The sequence below is a fragment of the Cornus florida genome, unplaced genomic scaffold (assembly GCF_030987335.1).
Source record: "Cornus florida cultivar Cherokee Brave unplaced genomic scaffold, ASM3098733v1 CherokeeBrave_3.0.0_Hap2_Chr08, whole genome shotgun sequence".
Classification (NCBI taxonomy): Eukaryota; Viridiplantae; Streptophyta; class Magnoliopsida; order Cornales; family Cornaceae; genus Cornus; species Cornus florida.
In genome coordinates, this window is record NW_026775578.1 from 14,966,322 (window position 1) to 14,984,282 (window position 17,961).

The following is a 17,961-nucleotide window of genomic DNA, read 5'->3' on the forward strand; positions in this document are numbered from 1 at the left end:
CTCATTTAAATCTAAACATATATATAATTATTTATAAAAAAAAAAAAAATCGAGATACAAAATAATTTATTAGTGCTTCGCCGACTCAAAAGAATATTAGTCTAAATTGTAGTGTACATAATTTGAGACTATATTATCCTTATCGATCCAAAATGACCGTACAATTTAAAATATAAAAAAAAAACCGCACATTTGGTTGGACGTTGAAAACGTGATAGGAGGATTTTGATCCACGGGGTTGTACCTACGAGGCTACAATTGACCTTGTAATGAGAGTGGCCACGCTGACAAGGATGGATGAGAGTCGCAGGGAGTGCGAGTCTGTACGCCCAGCACTTTTGGGAGTGGCAGTGGAGGGTAGGCCATGGAGCCCCGCCACTTTGTTGCCATAAATGGGGTAAATCCGACCAACTAACCTCATCCCTTTTTCTTCTCTTCATTCACCCATCTCAAGAAATACCGCCATTACTTCACTTTAATCACTCTCTCTCTACTTTCTCTCTCTTCTTTGGTTTTCTTTCCTTCTATCTTTTCAATTTCAGTTCTTCAGGGGTTTAGGGGGTTTTTTTGGGGCCAACACTAGTTGTTATGAGATGATGAAAACTGAAGACGCAAAGTCGTTGAGTGAGAGTGAGGCACCTGATGATGGGATTGCTTGCGCAAGAGAAGAAGTTCGCATTCCGATTCAGCAGGTCATATCTAATTTCTGTCTGCTTTTTTTTTTTTTTTTTTTTTTTTTTTTTTTTTTTTTTTTTTTTTTGTCATTTGGCTGTTCTTTTCTTATAATTTTTATATTTAGGTTGGTTTGTTTGTATTATGGGTTTAATTCAATGTTTCGAATTAATTTAGTAAAAAGTACTTCATAAGTCTCTGGATGGTGAGTGGCATGATAGCTCTCAACTCTCACACGTCACATTTTCATATAATCAGGGGCCAGCCAGGATTTTATTTCAGAAGGGGCACAATGCACTGGTTAAATTTTTTTTTTTTTAATAAATATGATAATATAATTTTTTTTAAATCAAAAAGATAAATTAAAAAAAAATAGTTATAAAATAATATGCTAAATAAATACTGTAAAAAAAATATAGTTACAAATATAAGAATTAAAATATTAATTAATAATATTTTAATTAAATACAATCACAAATTTCATTGATAAAAAGAAATAAGTTTTAAAAAATATATAATTATACATAAGTGAAAAAAGAAATTTTTTGAAATAAGAAACAAAAATTAGAAAAGGAAAAATATATTGTATATTTGAAGAAGGGATATATGTAATTTATTATTATTTTTTTTTTAAAGAAAATTAAAAGAATTTGAAAATTTGAGAGGGACACTATTTAAAATTACCATATAAATATATATATATATACCAAAAATATGTACCTGGTGGTTGGAGCAAAGTGAGGGGGGCACGTCTGGGCCTTAATTGGCTCCGCCCCTGCATATAGTGACATGAATTCTCGCTATTGATTTGTTAATTCAATCATCCATACCGGTATACAGTTGTGTGGTGATGAAGCTTTTAATTCCAAAGTCTCTGGATAGTGGGTGGATATTGAACTTTTGATTTTCCAGTATTTAGTAAGACTTTTAAATTTCTAAGATGCAAAAAAGGTTAATCTGACATATCACAACTTGCCAATGCAAAAATGTTATTCATTAATTAGGATTTTCTTATAAGATGGGGATCGCAAGGTTCGTAATCTCCAACACCTCTCTATCTAGTTTGATTGGAAGATCCCATTAGATAGAATTCCGACTTCGAAACAAACTTGTAATCCTTGAGGAACTGTAAGTTTTATACACAATAATAAATACTGATTTTGTTTTGTTACAGATTCAATACTATTATGCTACATGATAAGTTGCAGCTAATTATTACAACTTCACCTTAGGACTTTCCAAATCCAATTTATAAGCAATCGGGGAGAAGTACCAATTGGGATTGTTACAAAAGCATTTGTTGTGGCTATCATGCAACTACAAAAATTATTGAGACTCTGCAGATGTAACTGTACACTTTGTGGGAATGGGACTTCCAGTGGCAATATGCTTTAGAACTTGGGTGTTTTGTTGTCTTTTAGCTGATAAGTCAGGGAAAAATTATCTGGAAGGACTCATATAGGAATTTCTGCTGAACTAATTTACTACGGATTCAGGTAATATTAATATCTGCACAGCTGAGTCAGGTTTGTAGAGATATATCATGCATGACAAGAATTATACTATTTGGACATGCTTTTGATAATTGAGCTAAGCTTTAGAGGCCCAAAGTTTGAAATTATTGGAATTAAATTGACCAAGGTAATAAATGAATCTACTGATATATATGTTACATTACAAAGCTTCCCATTCTTATCTTGTTAGTTGTATTCAGGTCTAAAAAATGACATTAAAGTATTTACGTAAGCAAATATACATAACTTTCTTCTCACGAGTTGTTGACTGCCTTCATTATTCCTTTTTCTCCTATTTCAGATGGTTCCATTATTTGGTGTTGGGGAAGGGGTGGTTATGAACTTCATGGTTAAGGATGGGTTTATTCGTCTAATTGCTACGGGAAACAAAATGGAGTTGGAAATTGACATAAAACATCCAAATGCCACTTAAAATAAATAATCTCTTTCCTGAGTTAAAAATCTTAAAACTTTTTATTTACTCTTTCATGCACTTCATTAATCAGTATTTACCTAAATGGGATATATATATAATTATATATATACATATATTTTAATTTTAAGTTTTCAGCAAGCATCTTTTACCCATAAATATGTCACATTTCGTAATGTCATGCTGAGATGGTTACTTGGATCCTTTTAAACAGGCTTATGTTCAGAAAATTTTAAGTATTCAATAAAATTTCAATACATTTTTTTTTTTCTTCTTCAATTCATGTGGGAGCTTTAATTGATCTGTATACTAAATAACATCTTGGCTCATTACCAAAGGTATTGTATAAAGTTACAATGCCTTAAGTAGGTTGCTACATTCTTGGGAGAAACAATTCGTCTCTCTCATCTCCCTCTCTCTCTAAAACACACACACGAGGCTCTAATATATTGTTGTTCGGGCTGTAAATATGTGCATGTAGCCCATCTCTGACTGACTAGGCAAACTACATCTCTTATTTCTAGGCAAGTTTGTGACCTTGAAGAACCAAAGAGTTGCAAAATAATTTTGTTGTGTGACATTTGCATTGTTTTTTGGTTTCTTGATTAATCGAATTTAGTCAGTTCCTTAGAATAGATATGGTTAGCCAGGTAAACTAGTGAGATTTGTAAAAAACCTCACAATGCTTATTGTATGCCTATTTTTGCATATGCATTAGCTCAGTGCTTCTTTATTTCTCATTTTTAGGCGGAAGACTCCTCGGGAATAACCGAAGAAGCCATGCATGTTAAGCACTGGAGGAAACAAAACCTTTACCTGGAGATACCCTCAAGAACGTTGGAAGCCTCCACGGAGTTTGTTCAAATAAAGATGCCCCCTACTCCAACTCCCACTCCCACTCCCACTCCCAAGAAAGTAAATTTTAACCTCACGCCTAGCCCTTCTGATGCAAGAGTGAGTGAATCTCCAGGCCCCAGATTATCCAGAGCTAAATCATCCATAAAAAATTTCATGCCAAAATTAAGCTTCAAGTACCGGAGTGCTACTTCAGATACAGAGAAGGCCACCAACCTAGCTCCAGGTACAATACCGCAAGAGAAGCCTTCAATCTCAAGGTCGTGGTCAATTTCGAAAATTTTCACTCCTCGTATGAAGAGAACATCATCTCTACCTGCTACCCCAATTTCCCTTTCAAATCCAGAATCTGTGCGTGGAGGAAGTGTTGGCAGTTCACTGAATATAGATGTAAGGTTCTCACATTACCTGCATTCAAATGTACTTCCTGCATGGGGAAAAAGCTCATCTAATAGGCCAAATCTTAGTATCAATGCACTAACAAGGCTTTTCCCCGACATGGGTCTAACCAATGAATAAGTGGTTTTGAGGTTGACCAAGTATTTGCTAAGGGCATCTCATCAATCCCACCTAATACAATCCTAGCAATGTACGCTGTATATTGCCAATTGTGTGTAGATGCATTAATTGCAAAACATCAAAATCAAGTTCTGCAATGCCTTATTCTTGGAATTGCAAATCTTGATCAACTTGCAGGGAGTTTTAGAGAGTGAGCATGAAAATTTTCCAAGTTGAGTGGCATAATTCCTTCTTGTTGTATTCACCTCAATTGAGTCAGGCCATGCTGGATATGGATTTGATTGCACTGATCCATCATTTGGTGGTTTGAACTTAGGGGTGACACTCGACCAGCTCAATTTGACACAGGTTGGCAGGTGTATTTATGGTGTGTGTGCATATAGGGGGTGGCAGTGCCACCTGCAACGAAAGCACCAACCCTTGGGCTCGTCTTGATTTTTTGTACTTTTTTGGCCTTTGTAAGGAATACAATAGAGAAAAGAATATTACTTAAAATTCTATTGAAGTTCTTGATACTTTTTTAAGAAGACCATTACCCAATTTTGAACCCTGTTAATCGAGGTGAATTGAATTGGATTGTTGAATCAATTTTCTGGGTAGAATTAAGTTACTTGTGTCCTTCAACCATTCTTAATGTGTACCATTCATGCTGGGCAAGCATTAGAACTTAAGTGATGATTGACGAGAACTTAAAGTTCAATTATTCTTCTTTAAGGAGATTTGGGCTCTTTTTTCCTTGGGCATTGTCTCATATTGTTAAATTGGGCGAGTCCTTTTAATTAACTTTGAAGTCTCAATATCTTTGTTCGCCAATAGTAAAAAGTCTTAAGGTTGGACTCGACGTAAAGAAGCAATTTAGTGTTAATGCACTGTTCTTTGTAGGAAAAAGGAGCCAAGCGGCACATGTCTCGTTCACTTTCAGTCCCTATCAACAACAAAGAAAGAAGCCTTAAGAGAATGGATTCATTTTTCCGTGTAATTCCCTCAACTCCTCGAGCGAAAGATGGGGATGGCATGATGTCAATTACAAGTCACATAGGGGATGATGGTAATTATATTGAGTTTATTATCTAATACAGTCATGTTTTAATTGTTGAATTTGTTTTATCTAGATATCCTATTTTTTATGTTGTTGAATATTGGGGTCAAAGAGAATTTTGATAGGCCTCATGTGTTTATTTCCCCAATCATTGACATACAGTTTAATGTCTACAAAATTTAGCGGAAACTACTCATCTGAGACTATGTTATATGTACTCTTTAAAAGTAGGTGAAGTACCCATGTCCGACACACAATACTCGGATATGGATGTGGGATATGTGTGCACACTTTTGGTTGAATGTGCAACTAAAAACCATATCCAATAATTCAATTTTATTATATTATTGCTTCAAAATGAATGAAATGCCTATGATGAACGCTATGCTACATAAAGACATGATTTGGCTTTAAAAAATAAAATAAAAATATTAAATAATATAATAATAAGCAGTGTCCACGTGCCATTATGTATAGCGATTTGACCCGTCCGATGTGTGGATGCATACTCATACCCGACACACATGCCCATGTCCATGTAACAAATCTCTAGGGTATGGTATACTTTGTTAGCCTCTGGTGTTCTTAACTGAGTTTCAAGTTCTTCTGATTGTTCTGTTTGAGTGCCTGGTTGGTGAGAAGATTGTTGGGGGAAAGGAAAACTTTTGTTGAATCTTTCTGCTACCATGCAAAAAGCTCCAACTAATCCAAGTTCTTTTACTACTATATTTTTTGGGAATCAAATGGAGAGCAAGTTCTAGGGTTTTCTAATGTTTTTATGTGGGATGTATGCATGTATATGTATATACACATGTTCATATCATAATAACCATTCATGTCTAATATTAGTCTTATGGTTCAGAAAACAATGAAGCTGATGGTGAAGATATACCTGAAGAAGAGGCTGTTTGCAGAATTTGTTTTGTTGAGTTGTGTGAAGGTGGCGAGACCCTCAAGATGGAATGCAGCTGCAAAGGTGAACTTGCTTTGGCCCATCAAGAATGCGCTGTAAAATGGTTTAGCATAAAAGGAAATAAGACTTGTGATGTATGCAAGCAAGAGGTTCGGAATTTACCTGTCACACTTCTGCGCATTCAGAGTGTTCGAAATCGAAATACTGGAGCAAATAGAATTGGGCAGATGGAAGTTAATGGATACAGGTAAGTGAATGATATGTAATATTTCATTCTTTTGATCACCTAATTGCAATGCAACTACTTTCCGAGGGCTTTCACCATGGTTTGAAACCATAACACCACCACACTTCCCTCCAGTTGTTAGGAACGTTATTTCCTCAACGTCTTGTTTTTAAGAATAAAATTATTACACTGAGTTTACTGATATTCTAGTACTCCGTATTTCACTTCTTCTCTGTTGGATTCCTGTCTGTCATATTTTGTTCTGAACAGAAGATTATTTGTATTACGTTAACATTTGAATTTCATGACATCTGGGTTAGTGTTTTCTAAAGTTCTGTATTACAAATCTTATCAGGGTTTGGCAGGAAGTTCCTGTTCTCCTCATCGTTAGCATGCTTTCCTACTTTTGTTTTCTTGAACAGCTTCTGGTAAGGTTTTTTTTTTTCTTCTGGAAGTTAAAGCAAACGCACACACCTACACGTTGCCCCTCTCGGGCTCGAACTCTCAACCTCCCCTTTAGGGAGGAGATCATACTTTCCGGGCCAATGGCCCGGTGGTAGCTTGTGGTAAAATTGGCAACTCTTATCTAGTTTAAGTTTTGCAATTGTTTTCTTGGAAATTTTTGCTTATGTACAGGTTGGAAAAATGGGTACTGGTGCAATTGCCATATCTCTTCCATTTTCTTGTGTATTGGGTCTCCTTGCATCCATGACCTCTTCAACCATGGGTAAGCTAAGGTCCTAAACAATATATATTGGATAATTGATTTTGATTCTCCATATAACAAGTAGTTCCTTTTTTAGGTCAGAATCCACCTGCAAACAGGACCTAAATGTGATGCTATCTAAGTCCAGATTCGGTCTAATTGAACAATCTTTAAACACATTGCGATATAATCTTTTGTTTGTTGAAAGAGAGGCAAAAATAAATAATTAAAATAAGTGTCAAATGTTTTGGAGGGCAGCAATTTGCCGTCAACTGTAGGATCTTTCATGAACTTCAAATTTTGATGAAAACATCTTACTGTAGTTATCCCTGATAAGGCGTCTCACTTTTTTTCTTTTTTTGGTGTACAGTGAATAGAAGATTTGTCTGGGTTTATGCATCAATTCAATTTGCACTTGTGGTTCTTTTTGCGCATGTTTTCTACTCCTTGGTAAGTGGTTCTCTACTTGTTGCACATTTATAAATTACTGCAAGGAATCTACTTAAAAACCTGCATGAGTACCAATCATTTGGAGTACAAAATCTGTCTTGAAAAATTGCTTCGTCAGGTGTCCATGTGGACTTTTTATTTGGACCTTTGAATTGATTAAAGTTGGACTCGTAAACTGAAATTTGAGTCATGTCCTCAGGAACGAATAAACTCAGTGGATTTTCAATTTGGTGGCTGTATTGTATATCAGTTATTTTATTGTTTATTTTTTTAACTACCTTCCGAACTGCTAAAGAGTAGTCAAAAACCATGCAATTATTCTAGTTCTTTTAGATATATCTGTGTTGTATGGATATTGGTTTGGATGTAAATAATCAAAATTTTCTATACATTAAACAGGCTTGATTCATAGTGCTAATATGAGTACAGATTTAGGTAGAAGGATACAAATCTTTATTTTAATTTTTGTGGCTCAGCCAGCACAAAACAATTTTGCTACACAGATCAGCAGAAGTATATGAATCTAAACCTGGATACTCATGGATTTATTCCACCGAATCCAATATAAATCATCCCGAGTATATATATTTAGAACTTGATTTTACATCTTCATCAATGTGGGTTCAAATTTTCAATTCCTGTAGATTTTTTTTCCTTTTCTCAATTAATGCTGCTTATCCCATGTTTTTGTACGTCTTTGTGCCATACTATAGTAATCAAACTTTTAAATTATATTGTTTCTACTGTAGTAGGACTTTCCAATTTGTGATGTTATGCATAAAACTACCACAAATGGGCACATGTGCATGCACAATCTTGCTATTCAATAATTAAATTTCTAAAGCATCTGTCTCCTATGTACCAAATAACAAAAAAAAGAAAAAAAATGCTAGCTTACCAATTCCTTCTTTGGTGGTTGGAGATGACTCTTGTGCCTCACAAGTTTTAATATGGTTCACTGCAATTTATTGGCAGAAACCTGAGGGATATGATGCAAAGCCCTCCAATTTATGGCTTGCATCGAGCCAAATTACGAGTTATAAATATTCATTCTGTTTTTGTAATCTTTTCTCTTGTTTATAGTTTCATTTGCAAGCAATCCTATCGGTACTTCTCTCAACATTTGCGGGGTTTGGTGTTGCAATGAGTGGGAGCTCGATTCTTGTTGAGTTCTGGAGATGGAGAAGGCGGCGTGCTTTGTCAGATCAGCATCATAGTTCTCAAGTCGCCATGCACTCGGGTGGTGGACGTCCTCAAACTGCAATGTCATCCCATGTAGGTCCTCAAGTCCAGCAAACTGAAAGAGAAAATGCAGAAATTTTCAGTGTTAGTTAAATTAGTAGTATTATGTAATGGCTGATAACTATTATAGCGAAAAAGGTGTTCTGGCTTCCACTTGTATCTATATATATGGTGAGTATTTGATGTTTTGAGTAATATTTCAAAATTAAATCTTACTCTTCATCAAGGAAAGATAATAGGAGAATCTTACATGGTGTTGTTTCAAAAGTTTTAAGGTATAGTGGATTTGATCATGACATAGAAGAACGGGAATTTGAGATGTATTTTCTTATCCTCAATCAAGCCTTGTCTCAACGTTTCATCTGTTTGCTTAATTTTTGGAAATATAATTTTTAATGGAACTGAGAGTATGACAAAATTAAATCACAAATAGTGAACATAGAAGTATTAAGAACTTGAATTTTTAATCCTCTCTACTAAGGTATTTATTTGAATAACTTTGCTCTATTTTATATGATGAAACAAATTATAACTTTTTAACTCTTATATAAGTTCAAATTTCAATATACCTCTCTAGAAACCCAATTATCTATGATATAAAAATATGCATAATTTGTTACTACTTCCGTCTCACAATAAATGTTCATATTTAAAAATTAGAGTTTTTAAGGGGACATGCAATTACCCTTTTAAAATTATTAAATTGTCCTTTTTAATTTAAATATATATAATTATAAAGTTTGAAATTTTTAAAAAAGATAAAGAACAATGATAAAAATATAAATAAAAAATGTTTTGACTTTTCAAAGAGGATAACTAATTTGGAATATATAAAAAGAAAAAAATAGACTATTATTATGAGACGAATGGAGTAAAAAAAAAAATAAAAGAAAAATTGCAGGAATGCAGTAAAGATGCAACCGGAGGTCTAATTTATATGGGACCATCGGGTTCATGGATCATTTATTAATTTGCTAATTACAGAATCAGTTTCTAAACGGGTAAACGGTAGGTTATTCGATTTGACCCGATAAGTAGCGTATCGTCGTCTCGTCTATCTACACTGTTCTTTGAAAACCCTTCTCTCTCTTCCCGATTAGGGAAAGAACGAGAGAGATGAAAGTAGAAGAGCTTGAATTGACAAGAAAGAAGCAGAGAATAGCTAGCTACTAACACTTACACATCAAAGGTCTAGGGCTTGAATAGGCAAGAGTTATGAATGTGTATTTGCCCCTCATCAACGCTCACTGCACTCGCTTGCACTATTCCCGAGGTGCTCCTTCAACATACTCGTCAGTTTCTCTCTCTAATTCTCTCTCTCTTTATATATATGTGTGTATAAACAGACAGTAAGCTATAACCTATTTTAGTGGTATATATATGTGAATTGGACGGATTGGCACTTATTTGATATGTGTATGTGAATCCATCTGTTCAGGTCTGTCTAGGTTCGGATTTGTGAATTTGTTGCATAGTAGTAGGAGATTTGGGGGTTTTCCAAAGAAAATGGCGAGTTTGGAGAGTTGCAATGGGGATATAGAAACTAAATTAGGGTTGGTTCGGCCCGCAACGGAAGCTCATGCTGCAGAGGCAATTGAAGCTGTCAAAGCTGGGAAGATCGTAGCTGTGCCCACAGATACACTATATGGATTTGCCTGTGATGCTTGGTATGCCAGTTGACTGATTTCTATTCTTTTTGTTTTGTATAAGCATTCCGGCGGATCAATGTCTTATTGGTTAATCGATAAATAAACCCTTAAAACCTCTCGGCAACATTGGGATACTACATATCTATGGACAGTGGATATACACAAACACACATGTAAAAAGAATGTGGATATAGTAATGACACGACCATAAATTCGTTTATATACATAGAAATGTCATGAAAATTCTTTCTTTCTTTTTTGGCTTTGCCCAACTAATTCAAAGGACCCTTGCAAAGTGCTGGATCGGGTAAAGCTCAAATATATTCACAAGAGATTAACTTTTTATGAATATATCAGGCATTAGTTTGTACTTTATAATGTTGAGATTCAATGAAAAAGTTGAACCTTGTGTTACATCGATATGGACTTCTTCACACTTGTTCTTATCCATTCTTTTCTTTAAAAAAAAAAAAAAAAATTGTAACTGGTTAATGTATAAAACAATCACAGACTTTGTAATTTTTGTGTTACCCGTCAATGGTATCAATCCGGTCCTGCAAGTATGATACAAATATATCTCCCTTAGTGGCTAAAAAGCCTTGATACTACCATTTGGATCTAGAACCTTCATGCTGAAGACTTAAATTAAGTGGGTAAAATTTGATTTAGTTGAACTAATGCTTGCTTAAGAGGAATTATAGACGTATATATGCATATTAAATACATAAATATATGATTTAGAAATAACTCTTAGTCCTTTGTGAACTTTTTATACAAGTAAAATCCAATTTCAAGACTCCACTTTTTGGTGCCTTATATTCACATGGGGCCTTGGTGCAGCTCTACGGAAGCAGTTAATAGGATTTATGAGATCAAAGGGCGTAAACATACAAGCCCTCTTGCAATTTGTGTTGGGGATGTTCAGGACATACAGCGTTTTGCCGTCACAGACCATTTGCCTTATGGCTTGCTTGATTGTCTCCTTCCAGGGCCTGTAACGGTGGTGCTAAGGCGAGGTTTGTATCCATAACTTTGTTTTTCTTGGAGAAATGCCCAAAGGGAGGATAAGAGAATTTGTATGCTCGAGGACCTAAGACACATGGCAAAAGAAAAATTGTTAAGATACTAAATTACATGCCAAGTTATACCAAAGGGTCAAGTGGCCTAGCGGTACCGACTCTTACTCCCCAAAGGGGAGGTCTAGAGTTCAAGCTTTAGTGGAGGTGCTGGGTGTGTTTGGTTACTACTTACCTATCAAAAAAAAAACATGCCAAGTTATATTTCCCTGGACATTCTCGTTTCTTCCATCATCTATATTGGTAATAGTGGTAGTTATGTAAAGGGAAAGATTATGCATGGGACCCGTTTACAGGCCATTGTTCATGCAATTTCTAAACTATGTTACACAGATTAGTAGTTGATCTGTTAACTGTAATCTCCAATTTCCCAGCTGAAAATAGAAATTGGGATGTTTTGCAGGGGACTCAAGCATACTAGAGAAGTCCTTAAACCCTGGTTTGGAGAGCATTGGAGTTCGAGTGCCCGATTGTAACTTTATCAGAGTAATTTCCAGTGGTTCTGGAAGTGCACTGGCCCTTACGAGTGCAAACCTCAGTGGGCAGCCTAGTAGTGTAGACATCAAAGATTTTGAGAACCTCTGGGAACACTGTGCATATGTCTATGATGCTGGTGCACTTCCGTCAGGACGTGCTGGATCAACAGTTGTGGACCTTACTAAACTAGGAAAGTACAGGATTTTGAGACCAGGAAGGTAAGCGTTGAATGTTTCAAACATGGAGTATTATGTTTATATAACATATTTGACCATACTCTCTCCATTCCCCTCCCCTCCCCTCACCTCCCCTCCCCTCCATAATTATACCATTCTCATTGAAACTAAAAGACTCTGTAGAATATGAGGATACTGTGGATGCACTAATTTTTATGTCATAAAATATAGAATATTAAAAGTTGCTTCATACACACAAATGACAACGCCATACTTAGATAGGTGGTTTGAGGTGTAATATTTTTTAAAATTGTTAATCATGACTGTGAGTAGATGTTTCCGTGGAAGTCTATTTTGGTTTTCCAAGGCTCCGTCTAAGGTGGGTTTTTTGGGTGGATGGCAGCTGTTTAAAGGATTGGATGATTGATGTTGAATAGGGAGAAATTTCTCCTTCATTAATGTTGAATGTGTGAAGAGGTGGCTGGAGTCGGTTGATCATCTGCTTATCAATTGTAGAACGACTAGGGAGCTTTGTTCTCTTTTTTTCTTTTTTTCCTTTTTTTTACCATATGGGGTAATGGGGGCATCTTTGGTCTCCCTTTGTCCTATGGCAGATTTAGTAAATAATTGGAGAGGGAGTAGAAGATATACAAATTAGGATAAAGAGAGGCTTTGAACGCAACTCCTTATGCACTTCATTTGGTGTATTTGTGGAGAAAAGTTATATGATGGCTTGCAAGAGTATGGATATTCTTCTACATAGAGTCGAATACATATTTTGGGAATTCTTTGTTTTTTTGGCTGATGCGAAGGGTAAATCAATCACTGGAAATGTTCTTTTTTGGTGGTGGTGGTGGTGGTGGTGGTGGTTGATGCGTCCTTTTAATGCTCCCCGGTGATACTTTTATTCCAAAATATATTCTAAAAAAACTTTGACCTGTAGTTGATGTCAATTAATTTTGGCATAAGCAGGAACAGGGGAGGGGAGTGTGGGAAGGAGAATTCCAGTTTATGGAATAATGACATATGCACGCCGTCTAATTGCATGCTGCTTAGTTGTCCTCCAGACAAGCTTTTTTCTGCTTTTATAGAGATGCTTACCCTGTTAGGATCCAATTTAAGTTAGATTTATCCTTTAAAAGAATGCACTTTTATTAATGATAGATGAAACCTTAATTTTATAAATGGTGAAATATTGCTGCATGAACCATTTTAGTTATTTTTCATGCGTATATGAATAATTGTTCAATGCATAACTGAAAAAGTACCCATTTATATATTGAGGGGAATTCTCATCCAGTTCTCCTGAAATCATGTGAAATTGTTGGTATTGACTGTGTATGTAGATCTATTTTGGGGTAACAAATTTAATGGGTTTTTATTGGTATTGTCAGTGCCAAAGAAGAGACTGTTGCGATCCTTGAGAGACATTCTCTACTAGAAGATGAAACCGCTGCTTAGTTCTAAGAAGAGGTCCAACTGAATCCGCAATTTAACTTTTAATGATTAATACATAGGGATGGACAGATTTTGCCTGAGCATGTAAGAAACTCACTATTTTGTTGTAAATTAGTCATGCTCTGGAATCATGTTTTGAGAGAGGCTTAGCTGGCTTTGATTCTTTGTTCTCAGTATTTGGGGTGTATAGATGTGCCATGAAAACAAATGAGCTTGTCATGGTATTTGAGAACTCTTACAATATGTATTGATTATTTAACCTTTCAATATCCTTATGAACTAATTTATCATTGTTGGTAACTCGGTCATTCCATTTCTTTTTCCCTCCCCTACAGTGAAGACATTCTTAAAAGATTACTTGTGCCTCCCTCAGTATGAGGGCGCAATTGCATTTCCATTGAAAGGATAACACATTCATTTACTGGATTTGCAGCAACGTGTATTCCTACTTCGTGTTTTTTGGTTAACAATGGTGGTGTTGGAACACCACCAGGTACATGCGGTCCCTTTGTTTCACGTGTACTATGCAATTACAGTGAAAATTTTCTGGGAGTGGCCAAGAGGATTCAAACTCCCAATCTCCCAAATATATTGGAGGTGCTGAGTCTTTGTCATTAGACTATTCCCTTAGGTTTCAGCAACATGTAATCCATCTTACACTGTAAATCTGCAGTCCTGTACTTAAGACACTGGAACTGTACATGCATGAAGAATGCTATTTCATGGGATCAATGTTTCCCGCCTTCAAAAAGTTTCTGAACTGTGCATATGAAATCGACAAAACTGTACACACATAAACAGAATGGATGTAATTCTTCAATTCAAGATAGGTATTCATGATTAGTTTTTTTTTTTTAAAAAAAAGAAAAGAGAAAAATGGTATTCATAATTGAACTCCGAAGAGGTCGAACTATGAATAACCTCGTGAGTTGGTATGGGCTGTTAGAGTGAAACTTTGAAGAGCTCCTACTAATAGAGCTTGTGAATATATCCATGTCTTCTAATAAACCTCGGGGGATGGAGTGCTAAAAAAAAGAAAGAAAGTTCAAAAGGGTAAACAATAATGAAGGTATTTGACGTATACAAACGGACTAGTGCCGTGAGTAACTCAAACCCATGACCTCCAAGTCATAATAAAGCTTGTAAATATATCCATGTCTTCTAATAAACCTCGGGGGATGGAGTGTTGAAAAAAAGTTAGAAAGTTAAAAAGGGTAAGGAATAATGAAGGTTTTTGACGTACACAACCGGACTAGCCCCGTGCGTAACTCGAACCCATGACCTCCAAGTCATAAAGGAGCAACTTTACTGTTGCACCAATCCTCGTATACACAAAGCTAATGAAACAAAAATGAGAGGAAACTGAATAGGCAGAACATCTATATATCTTTCTAGAGGATTTCAAAAAGCATCTGCGCTAAGTCTCTCCATAACATCAAAAGATGCACAAGCCATCACATTCCTTTGGTTTCAGTGGGTGATGAACAAGAGAACAAAAGGATAAAACAAGATGCATGTTGCCCAGATGCTTTAATGTACCAAAATAAGGCCATTCATTTCACAAATAGCTACAATAAGTTTTTGCTAGAAATTTGACGGAAAATGAAAGAGAGAGATTGTTGCACCATCAGATCAGAAACACAAATTTCTTATAATTGAACTACGGGTAGCCTTGTTCATTGAGAGTAACCTATGATCCAATTCCAGGACCACTAAGGGAGAAATCTCTATAAGTTACGTTTCTTAGCTTTCTTTCCTTGGCCCTTCTTAGGCGGTCCCTTTCCACGACGCTTCAACATTTCAAGTTTTGCTATGCGCCTGCCAAAATGCATACAATTCATAAGCATGTCAAATTTTAGAAGCATGCATCATACTAAGCACTGTATATGAAACTATATTTTGAGTTTGCGTATCACAGTTTAGCAGTATCTGTATCTTGTGCTTCTGTTTTTTAAAATCTATTGTTTCAAATCTGCATTTGAGCAGTGTCACTACTTTAGTAGAATAGACAGAATATAATTTGCTTAAATTTTAGCAATATCAACCATGAAACAAGCACCAGCATTCAAATCCTATCATCTATCAATTTGACACAACTGGAAAAAAAAAAAAAAAGAAGTCCAATTAGGCTAAGCAACAATTAGTTGGAAAAAGAAACTAGAGAATTCAGAGCACTAGAAAGAGAGAAAAATTAGGCTATCAAGTGTTTGTGTATGTGTGCTGGTGAGGTGTGTGTGAGATAGAGAGAGTAGGGGATACTCTTGTTCTTCTTGGGCCATGACAAGAGGATCATCTTTCTTGATGTCGTAAGGATACCACTGTGCAACTTTCTCACCAATAAGCTTCTTGCGTAAGATCTTATGGCTAGACTTCGCCCCTGTTGGGTTAAGAACATGCCCAAAAATCTTCGCCCTTACTTCAGTCAATCCTTGAATAGCTGCTTCGGCCAGGATGCTTTTCAGGCTGCCAACACCCATCTTTTTTCTCTAATTCACACAAACAAATTTCTCTTTCAGTTTATCATAATCATATGGTAATCTATACACATGCTGGTCAAAAGTTTTTTCCTGGATCTTGTGTTAGGAGCGTGCAGGAGTTTTCAGTCGAGTGTCCATGCTTTACACATTCATTTTTTAATTAAGGACACATCGAATGCGTGCACGTGTCAAACAGTGATTCAGACACACAGATGTGGTAATCTCAACTAAGAATACATTGGAAGAGTAGTAATTACTATAAAAATTGGTCAGGATAAAATTGCTAGATCACTATATATTAAAAATTACTTATAAAAATAAAAAAAATAAAAATAAAAATAAAAATTCGGGATCTATAATGTACATTTCCATAAATTCCTTTTTTTTTTTTTTTAAGAAAAAGAAATGATTTAAATGGGAATCTCCTTTGGAGGATGATTGTACTCTTTTTCACATCCATGTACTTTGCAAAACATATTCTAAATTGGAGCATCAAATAACTGTAGGCTAATAATGCAAGAAAAGGCCACAATTAGATCAGCAGCAAAAGTTTCTGATCTAAATCGAACAATTTTTTACTCTTGAAAGGTCTTTAGAAAAGGAAATCATAGCACTTTAAGCATAAGAGGGAACATTTCATAACTATCTACATGTGATAACACATGTTTACTTCTACGAAGTAACATATATTGCTTTCACCTCACTACACTACTAAATATGCATATCTACTAGCATCACTTCTTTGGTACTGCCTTGTGTACTATAAAATGCCTGCTTTCTCATTCTTCAGCTGTGTACATGTGTGCCTATGAGTAATTTATTACACCAAAACAACTAAGCATCAAAACTCCCAAATAAGGCTTGTAAGTACTTGCATACAAATGCGCTCGCGCATTGACTTGGTTCATTCTAATGTGTGCGTGCATTAATAATTGAAGTGCCACTTACAAGTATATGTTAACAAATTCTCGATGAAGGCAATTTAATCAAGACTCGGGAAAAACATTACCAACCCAAAAGATTATACAATGAAATTAAAAAGCAGAACTATAGTTGGCAATTTATCGAACAATTCGTATTCGTGCACTAATAATTGAAGGCCCATTTACAAGTATAAATTAACAAATTCGATGAGGCAATTTAATCTAGAACGCAGGAAAAAGATTACCAACCCAAAAGATTAAATTGGCAATTTATCAAACAATTGGTGTGCACATCAAACAGTTGCCATTTTTTTTTATCAATGCACAGCTTTCTTAGACCTCTGATTCGGTATTCGAAAATGAAAAAACCTTCATAATATTGAGCAAAAATCTCATTGTCTCGGCAATAACAGCCTCATACACTATCAACATGGAACCAAACTCACTGAATTAACTCGGTACTCGCAACCTTATAACACAATCCACGAACACCAAAAAAGGGGAAAAAGAGAGAAATGTTCAATAGATTCATTGGATTGAGTGTTTTTTCTTCGAAATTGAATCGGGTTATTCAGATACACTGAGAAAGCTAGTTACGCATACCTGTGAGATGGATCTCAATGGAATCAGTGCCTTCTTGTGGTAATGTTGTAATTAATTCAAAGAAAAACTTTCAACAATGACATCTTGCGGCGGTGAAGGTGGAGTTTAGGAGTTTCTTGCTGGGTTTTGAAGGCGGAGGCTGATAGACTGATAATAGCAAATAGGAAAGAGAAGACAAAAGAAAGAGGATCGAACGGCACTAATTGAATGTCAAAATGAAGACGAAAGAAATATTAAAAAAAATCACCATTTATTTTTTATGAAAAAAAAAAAAAAAAATCATATATAAAGAAAGATGAAAACAAAACGTTAGAAAAGTTTTTTTTTTATTAAACTACTAAAAATTAAAGATATCCGATAATTAGAGAGCAAGAATGAATGAATGAATTCTAAAACAAAACAAAACAAAAACAAAAATAAAAATAAAAAATAAAAAATAAAAATAAAGAAAAGTATTATAATTTATAATAGAAATACTGTATTCTTAATATTTTTGGATTTTCTTTTGGGTTATTTTTTTAAAAGTCAAAAGTAGTTTGAGCTTGAATTATGT

General features: G+C 35.2%; 3 protein-coding genes across 4 annotated transcripts; 2 read left to right on the top strand and 1 right to left on the bottom strand.

Annotated features, from left to right (window-relative positions):
- The first annotated feature begins 224 nt into the window (after nucleotides 1–224).
- LOC132269552 (uncharacterized) lies at nucleotides 225–8,892 on the top strand. Its single transcript, XM_059770787.1, has 8 exons — nucleotides 225–692; nucleotides 3,367–3,864; nucleotides 4,876–5,041; nucleotides 5,895–6,192; nucleotides 6,527–6,599; nucleotides 6,808–6,898; nucleotides 7,248–7,327; nucleotides 8,411–8,892. The coding sequence occupies exons 1-8, from the start codon at nucleotides 594–596 to the stop codon at nucleotides 8,660–8,662; spliced, it is 1,557 nt and encodes a 518-aa protein (XP_059626770.1). The 5' UTR covers nucleotides 225–593; the 3' UTR covers nucleotides 8,663–8,892.
- A 721-nt stretch (nucleotides 8,893–9,613) lies between these two features.
- LOC132269553 (uncharacterized) lies at nucleotides 9,614–13,705 on the top strand. Of its 2 annotated transcripts, none has more exons than XM_059770788.1 (5): nucleotides 9,614–9,861; nucleotides 10,008–10,236; nucleotides 11,059–11,234; nucleotides 11,698–11,989; nucleotides 13,342–13,705. In XM_059770788.1, exons 1-5 carry the CDS (start codon nucleotides 9,789–9,791, stop codon nucleotides 13,406–13,408), a joined length of 837 nt encoding a protein of 278 aa, XP_059626771.1. In that variant the 5' UTR covers nucleotides 9,614–9,788; the 3' UTR covers nucleotides 13,409–13,705. The 2 variants fall into 2 exon arrangements, with proteins under 2 accessions (XP_059626771.1, XP_059626772.1); XM_059770789.1 differs by having other exon boundaries at nucleotides 9,614–9,842.
- A 1,201-nt stretch (nucleotides 13,706–14,906) lies between these two features.
- LOC132269555 (small ribosomal subunit protein mS33-like) lies at nucleotides 14,907–17,607 on the bottom strand. The gene is made up of 3 exons (XM_059770790.1): nucleotides 17,409–17,607; nucleotides 15,665–15,891; nucleotides 14,907–15,223 (listed from the first exon to the last, which is right to left on the bottom strand). Exons 2-3 carry the CDS (start codon nucleotides 15,880–15,882, stop codon nucleotides 15,133–15,135), a joined length of 309 nt encoding a protein of 102 aa, XP_059626773.1. The 5' UTR covers nucleotides 15,883–15,891; nucleotides 17,409–17,607; the 3' UTR covers nucleotides 14,907–15,132.
- Nucleotides 17,608–17,961: the final 354 nt, after the last annotated feature.